Source organism: Montipora foliosa, chromosome 12 (genome assembly GCF_036669935.1).
Source record: "Montipora foliosa isolate CH-2021 chromosome 12, ASM3666993v2, whole genome shotgun sequence".
Classification (NCBI taxonomy): domain Eukaryota; kingdom Metazoa; phylum Cnidaria; class Anthozoa; order Scleractinia; family Acroporidae; genus Montipora; species Montipora foliosa.
The window spans coordinates 33,781,054-33,789,892 of NC_090880.1; the positions used below are offsets into that span (position 1 = coordinate 33,781,054).

Below are 8,839 nucleotides of genomic sequence, written 5' to 3' on the forward strand. Positions count from 1 at the left end.
ACACACATTCGAGGAGCTTGTAGAGAGGACCTGTTGCTCATGAAAAGGTTTTCCAATTTATAAAAGAACGGGCGTCCTATGGCGATGGAATATATCCCGAAAGGTGGAAACGGCTTGCAAATACTACCTCACAAGATCTTGTAACAAACTCGGCATAGGAGGTGCTATCAATACACAACCCACACAGGTAGCGATAACTGTATTAAATCTTTATATTTTGTTACTCTAGTGACAACCAGATTGCTTGGTTTACGATGGTTCCCTATTCCCAAATCTCTTCTACAATTTAAAAAGTACTTACAAGCTGCAAATACATTTCTGACATTTTAGTTGCTATAATTGATTTCTTAATATTCAAGTGGTATACTTTGTTCTTTATAGTATGTACTGTATCATATTTACAGGGCCAAACAGCGATATGAAAGGCAGTTGGCAGCAGCTGGTTCAAAGAGAAATCTTCAGAACAGCTATCATCGGATTCTTGTAAATTAACTCGTTATAAAACAGTTCCCTTCAGCAGAGACCGGTGTTTCTTTTGTGATGGAGAAACATCTTATTTAAATCCATTGCATAAAGTTTTAAGGAAACTGGTTAGTTAACAAAAACCCAGATGTACCCTTCTGTACCCTTGGTGCTGACCACGCGTTAGAGCACATCAACCGATCTATGAAAGTCAGTGGAGGATTGGTGGGTATTAACCTGAACCCAATTGCCCGATCAAAGTTCTTTCTCATCGCGCCAGAACTTGCGAGACTGGCCAAAGAGGCTCCAGAGATGGTTGGACTTTCTTCAAAGACACCAAGGCGACCCCTTATCACGACGTTAAAGGGGCTAGGTCGCGCTATTTTAGGTAATTTTGTTTAATTTTGTTAATTATGAGCTCTAAACATCAAATTGGCAGAGTAAGAGTCTTTCATTTGCAAAATCACGGCCACATAACAACTGAGAATGATTTTCAAGCTTTGTAAATGACATTTTGATATAGACTGATATAAATTTGAAAAAAGGTGGGCCAATCCTCTCCAGTTTTGTCCATCCATGTCCCTTCTTGGCTTCCCTGTGTTTTGTTAGAGTTCTTCTATAGTTTTGAACAGTTATTTTGATATTTTAGTTAATTCTATGACCATTCGATCAGTGCTGAAAATGCCCAAAATAGCGTGACCTAGCCCCTTTAAGATGCTTTGCTAATCCATTTTCAGAGCAAAGTAATGACCTATTCAACCTAGTTACCGAAGTAGTCGTGCCTGAGAAGATCAAAGAAGATCCTTGCAACCAAAGTCACATTGGCCAGAAACTGTTTGAAGCATTTCTTTGTGACCGCATTCAATCAAACAAAACAAACCTGCGGGCACCTATGAAGAAGCATAAACTCAGTACGTGGAAGGACATGGGTAAGAAGATGAAGCTGGCGACTGGAGATACAGTGGTGGAGCTACAAGAGGACAGATCCTTATTCGCACGAATGATGTTGGTATGCAAATCAAGACCTGAGCTCAAAAAAGCAATTGCTCAGTATGAGTTTTCTGTTGTACGTACCCAGATCGTTGTTTCATTCCACTACAACCAATAGTTGAAGCACTCTGTCCTGAAAGAACAGAAGCCTTGCCAGGATTCCATGCAATGAGTGGAGCAGATAACTCGGGTAGCTTTGCAGGAAAAGAAAAGCAAGCCTGTTGGAAAACGTTCTTGGAAGCAGGTCCAGAAATTATCACTGCTCTTGCAGATCTTGGCACAAGTGAAAATCCGACTGAGGCTACCGTGGCTGCCCTTGAGCACTTCTCCTGCCGATTGTATGTACCCAATACATCAATTATCAACCTACATGAAGCATTAATGAAAAACACCACCAGGCTATGGTATGGAACAATGACAAAGTATTCAACCCTGAATTACCATCGCCGCAAGATTACGGATGATGGAAGATAACGAATGGTTGCCGGTGGTGACAAGACTGGCACCAGCACCAGAAGCAGTAATCCATTTAGTCAAGTGTGGATGCGTCAAGCAAAGATGCGAAACAAATCATTGCCAGTGCAGAAAGGCTGGCCTCAATTGCACTGATCTATGCAGCTATTCTGACAATGGGAAGAAATGTGACAACGAAGAGCATATCGCTCTAGTGGAAGAGAATGATAATGGAGATGAGAGCGATGTGGACAATGATGATGATAATGACACCTTTTAAGGGCAATTTCGAAGTCATTGTTGACAGGAAAACATTTTATCACTTCATTTTTTAAAGGAACCTTGAGAACAGTATGTAGCTACAAGTACTGTATATCAAATTTGTTTCCACTTTTAAGTCACGTGTTTAGTCATGCGACCTAGAATGAATGCGACATTCAATCACTGAATATCAAGGATGCCAAATGTTAGAGTGAGGGTAAGTTTCAATTAATTTAGAATCGTCTCTGATAGCTAAAGGACTTAAAAAGAAACTTTGCCTCTCTTGCATGCAATACGTTTTGCTAGCCGTACGAACTAATTGTTGGAGTACCAACAACATTTTTACTTTCGTTTACGGTCTCCTTAGCATTTCTAGGTAGGTGGTTTACTTTCACTACAAAATTCCCACGGGGATACACAAGTTCCCAGACGAGCTCCCACTAATGACTCTCAGCGGTGTTCTCTTCCTTCTCTCTTTCTGTGCTTTTTCCTTTCTACCCTCACTCTCCAAACTTTACTTTCTCGTTACCTTCTTCTTCAACTGGCCGACAACGCCTAGGTCTTTTACACATGTATAGTTTCGCTAATTTATTTAAATTACAAAATGCATTTTTACGTGACTACATAACAACATTTAAAAGAAGTTTATTAACACTACGACAGGTACGAACTACAATATGGCACTAAGACGACAATTAATTAGAATTTTATGACAGATACTGCGTGGTTATTTCAAGGAGTGCAACTAGCGTCAAAGTTGAAACTATTTTTAAAAGCGGCCCTTTGAGCAAGATTGAAAAAATTGAAACTTGAGTTACTTTTCGATTGTTATCCGCACATTCCTGGAATGTTTTTTTTTTTCAGTTGCCATCTGGATCGGTGGGTGATGGAAAGTGCTTTGGACACTCCGTGCAGGTGGTCATGTAGAAGTCTCGCGGCTCGGTGTAATGACAGTTGTTGGCAGTCGAGCTCGAGCATCGCGGTGGAGGACGAGGTGGGCATTGCCATGGGGGAAAAGTCATCGCTTTTTCGACATCTTGGGGATCTTTCATCCATTCAATTACTTGAGAGCCCGTCAACACCCATACGTCTCCCAAACCTTCAGCATATTTAAGAAACTTCTTAGCGGCGTTCAAGTGATCACCAGCGGGACCTTGATAAAAAAATGTGGCATGCATCTGCATTCCAAATGGAGCCCGGTTAGTGTCGTAATGGTAGTGGAAGTTTCTTTTGAGAATCTCGTACCAGACGGTGGCATTGGCCGATGGATCGCATCCATCCATCATAGAACCGCAAGTTGAATGATCCGCATTCATAACGTTCACATTTGGAATTTCCCACAGACCTGGATAGGACATCTTAGGACACGGCTCCTCGATGGTGGGGCAGATCTCAGTTGATTTGTAGTCCAAAGTGTATGGATACATCGGACCAATGGGAGTATCCCCTCTGAACTTGACGTCCGCCGGCCATGACAGATCGTATGTGAAATTGCCTTCGTAAAGAGCCTTGAACATGTTTTCAGTGAACATCAGGAAAGGTGCTCGAAAGCCTCTAATAGCTCCATAAGGTATATTTGCAAACCTGTATTTGGAATGAATCAGTGGAGAGTTTAGTAACTATCGAGGTTTACTTAGCGTAACTGATCTTCCTCCCAAGTGTAAAAAGACTCGACCAGTTGCTTGATCGGTTGACGTTTTAAATTAGCAAAACCCAAAAACGGTTTGTATCAATCGACGTTACAGGTCGACGGTTTAGCGCAAGTTTTTCACGGTCGGACTGGCTGACTTGATTTGCGTTGATTGTCAATTGCACTTTACATTGTCCCCAATTAGTGCTCCAGCGCTAAATCGACTAGACACTTCGTTTCCTTTCCTTTCCTTTCTTTGTGTGACCGTCACGGAAGAGGTAACGCCGCTAAAAACAATGGCTTTTCAATTGTTTTTTGTTTGTTAGCGGTATTTGTTAGGTAAATCAAAGTTCTGTGTTTCAGAAATCCGTTAATGTTTAGTAAGGGAAACCGTAGGTGTTACTGTTAGCTTATACACAGGACATTGCCTCAGGTATATAATTATTAACATTATTTAGTGGTTACTTACATTCCTGACTTCGCGCGGCCATATTTGGAAAGTACTGTGTGGAAAAAGAGTTAAGCCTGTGGGCGTCTCGAAACACTTTGCAAAGAAGACTTAACAGAAAAGGATTCGTTACGGGAATGACAACAGAGCACGCAAACATGGAAAGTCGTTAAAGGTTATTTGGAAATAATTACTGTTTCCTCAGTCATCCTTGAATTGAACAGTGCCAAAATCAAGCAGGTTGTTGGCCTACTTCCGCAATAACGCGCTTCGTTGTGCATACAGAACACTGGCTTTAAGCCGTTGTAGCAGAGGTATACGTGGGGGATTTGACTTCAGCGTACCCATCTCTCATTAGGGAGCTTAAGCACGCGCGTGTTTGAGACGCGGACGGCAACCGGAAGAGAACATTTCGCGGGCTAGGGCAGTGGTGTCTCCCAGATTTTTACACTTATCATTTCTAATGGAGAAAAGATACTTAGCAATTTAAATTGCAAAGACAAGTTAAAAGAGTAAACAGCTCAGTTCCGGTTGCCTTCCGCGTCTCAAAAACGCGCGTGCTTAAGCTCCCTAATATTTACATACACGATTCTCTAAAAGGAAGTTGTCATGGTCAGGTTTTCGACACTCATAAATTAGAGAGCTTAAGCACGCGCGTTTTTAAGGCGCGGACGGCAACCGGACGAAAACACTCCGCTTGCCAGGACAGGGGTGTCTCCCAGATTTTTATACTAATCATCTCTAATGGAGAAAAGATACTTAGTAATATAAATGTGGTTGTGTAAAGACAAGTTAAAAGGGAAAACAGCTTTCTTCCGGTTGCCGTCCGCGTCTCAAAAACGCGCGTGCGTAAGCTCCCTAATTTATGAGTGTCGAAAACCTGACCTCTAGAGAATCGTGTATGCACACAAGTGCACCAACATTTAGATATTCTTAAATGAGAGGAAAGTTTTGTAACTGCCATGTTTTATCACATTTTTTCCAGTATTACGTCAACATCCATTTACTATATATATATGTGCATAGAAGCAATTCAATGTAAACTCTCATTGTACCTGAAGAAGGCTGGTTTAACCAGCCGAAATATATTACACGACTAAAATCAAATCTACGTTGTATCGGCTCTTGCTTAAAATATTTAGTTTCTTAAATGAGGCCCTCCCAGAGGTTTTGGGGAACTGAAGGGAACATTGAATAATTTTTATGCTGGAAAACAGGGGAATAAAGACAAAATATCTTCGGGAACAAGGGAGCACAAACCACTTTAGGGATGAAAAAGCTGAGAACATTTGTTACAAGGGAACACAAGCAAATTTTTAAAGGGAACAAGGACCCCCCCCCCCCTTCTCGGGAGGCTCTCTTTAAATGCAAAACTGACTCACCGATGCAAAATCTCCTTTTGTCCTTCAATTTCGTTCTTCCACACCGTGTAATTTGCATATTCCCAGTAGGTTGTCGGTTCCTGATGTGTAACTGTATGATCAGCTATTTCATATCCTCTGGAATAGGCATCCTCGACTAAGTAGTAATTGGTGTAGTTGTGGGAAACAAACAGCGTACCCGCCACAGGACACTTGTTTGGATTTTGCACTCCTTCGAAAAGGTCGTCATAAAAATCCATGTATTGCTTTTCCACGTCATCGTCAAAGCTAACCAAGACTATCTGAGGAGTTTTTTCAGGCGACAATGCCCCCGGAGGTTTACCATCATCGCTGCATCGACAGTCAGGTGGAAGACACTTCAAGGAATTGCAAGGTTGTGCGATTTGAGACAGCGAACGGTTTCCGCCCAAGACTAAGAAAAACAAAGATGCAAAGAGGAGAGCGTTCATCACGCTGTAAAAACGAGAAATCTTATACTGCTCGATAACGTTGGGTTTCAATTCTTGTCCGAATGTTAATATATTTTCCGGGCGGCGGGGTGTTACTTGGATTAGCGTTTTTCTGCGAAATCACGTGAAGCTCACGTCTGACCCTTGCATGCTAAAAAAGGAAAGCAAAAACGTTTCGCGTTTATTGGACCTTAACATTTATTTTCGAGTTTCATAACAAAAAAAGGAAAAGTTAAAATGGTCAACTTTCTTTTTTTCCTTTTTTCTTCAAATGCCGCGACGCTCTCATTTCCAGTGTCTTCTCGAGAGAAAAGCGAGGAGATCCTTGGGAAGAAGGTTGGAGATTTGGTGTTGTTGTTATCGATCTGTAGAAGGATAAATACATTGCGGTGGTTGCGATTTGCTCGGCAATAAAGTTTGAAAAAGTGTAATTCTTACACAAATCACTTATGTCCTACATGTAAAACTATTTCAGTCCCCTATCAGACATAATAAAAAGATTGACCATCCACAGCATCCGTTCATTGTTGCGTGACGTACGGCTAAATTGTGGACTTGTTATGATACTGGAAGTAGAATAACAAACGTGTGTACTGACAAAATGATTTTTAGTGGTTTCAACCAGGGTTAACAGACTGAGTGTATCGTTATTCGAAACACCCCATGTCACTGTTTTTCTTTCTGTCACACAACATTCAAGCGTGTCATGGCATTTTCTATGAAAACAATATCTCCGACTGGCGGTGGTTTTTCCGGGTTTCTTTTCAGTAATTTAAAACTAAATTAGTTTTCGTACTTCGAAAGCTAAGACCCGGGTTCTTAGGTCTTAGGTCTTAGTTCTCGTGGGTAACACCCGACTGGGCGTCATTGTTGTTTACTTGGAGTGTTGCCCTGTGAATGCTGCCTTGTTTGTCTCTCGTTTTTACAACTTCCGGTAGTGCCGAGTCATGTGATTAAAATTCGATATCGTGCAAAGGGATTTTTGAAGGACGAAGAGTCTAGTCTCTGCATTTATTGAAATCTGCGGGGTTTGTTTCAGTCTGCAGTTCGTTCAGTTGGTGTTGTTTCTTAACGAACGTGTACTGATCTATTGCTGACGAAGAAACCGAGTTACATATTAAAATCAGAGTGCAATCCCTCTGTCCAAACAAAAGGGAAGTTTCTTGAGCTGTCGGTAAGTGAACCGAATTGAATACGCTTAACTATAATTGCAAAATAGTTGTGTGATGCACAAGCTCTTTTAGTTCCGCTTTAAAACAAAAATAAACTCCTCAATTATGCTTGGTGAAGATGGGTGCGCTCGTTTTGGCTGATTATTTGTATAAATTTCACGTTTATTATCTTAAATTAATTCAAATGAAGTAATGAGCACCCGTTAGATGATCTCAATATAAAATAAATTGCATAAGCAGTCACATATCCAACAAGCGTGAATGGAATAATTGTTTTAATAGATTTTCATTAAATTCTGAATTCTTGGACACTTTTATATCAGGGGCCAGTTCCTGAAAGGCGTAATAACCCTATTCCAAGGATAAATGTGCCTGGAATAAGGCACATTTATGGATCCCTGGAATAGAGTTATTACACCTTTCAGGAACCCGGCCCAGGTCAATACGGTATTATGAGCTGATAACCAAGATTCAGGGAGCCAATTAGGAAGCTAGTAACGTTGAAAATTTAATAAGTTGCATTAACTTTTAATTAGTTATGAAATACTCATAATCATAAATCAAATTAACATTAATTTGCATTGAAACACAGTACGTTTGCATTTTTGTCTACTAAAGTTGAAATCTGGTTTAACTACAAGTTGTTGGGGTTAAATTTTCTTGTTTTTACCAAGGTTAGTCTTGATGAAATGATATGTGAAATGGATCATATATGAACTGTGGATATGAAATCAAGTGAAGCTATGATTTTCGCAGTTATGAACGCAATTTTTGCAATCGTGTAGAGAAGCCTGAAAAATTCAGGACTTCAACGGGGTTTGAACCCGTGACCTCGTGATACCAGTGCGACACTCTAACCAACAGAGCTATGAATCCACTGACGTTGGGAGCTGGTCATTTGTGGGTTCTAATGTTCCCGTGAGGAATGAATCAATGATGAAATGATATCTGAAATGGATCATATATGAACTGCGGATATGAAATCAAGTGAAGCAATGATCTTCGCAGTTATGAATGCAATTTTTGCAATTGCATAGAGAAGCCTGAAAAATTCAGGACTTCAACGCGGTTTGAACTCGTGACCTTGCGATACAGGTGCAACGGTCCTTTATCCTTGCTTTTCACCTCTTCATTCTCCTACAGCTTGCGTGGCAAGCAACTTACCTTTATCGCGAGTAAACGCAATACTACAATTGCTCAGCCTAGGCTCCCACACAACCTCAATGGTTGTACCAGTCTCCGACTGGGATAAAATAAAAAGAGCCGCTCGTATATGGTTTCAATAGCCTCTAGAATCAGAGGAAGTTGGTTTCTTAACATACTTTTCTACCGATATTTATCTCCATTTATTAATCACCTTGTGCAGTCAATTTTCCAGGTGTTCGCTTTCTAACAGAGGGGATAAGTTCTCCAACCCACTTTACGTTAAGGGTACAGGTTGCCTTGTGAAGGTTCCATACAAGTTTCGAACTCATTATCAATATATTATCAATATCAAGCTAGTTCCGAGGAGGTCCTTCGGTAATTTGGCTAAATCTAAGTTTTCAGCACTCGCAACTGATGATGCATTTAAATTTTCAATTAACCTTCTT

General features: G+C 40.7%; 1 protein-coding gene across 1 annotated transcript; it reads right to left on the bottom strand.

Annotated features, from left to right (window-relative positions):
* Window positions 1-2,795: 2,795 nt before the first annotated feature.
* On the bottom strand, window positions 2,796-6,193 carry LOC137980538 (chitin deacetylase 8-like). The gene is made up of 2 exons (XM_068827995.1): window positions 5,627-6,193; window positions 2,796-3,750 (listed from the first exon to the last, which is right to left on the bottom strand). Exons 1-2 carry the CDS (start codon window positions 6,073-6,075, stop codon window positions 3,027-3,029), a joined length of 1,173 nt encoding a protein of 390 aa, XP_068684096.1. The 5' UTR covers window positions 6,076-6,193; the 3' UTR covers window positions 2,796-3,026.
* Between the last annotated feature and the right edge of the window lie 2,646 nt (window positions 6,194-8,839).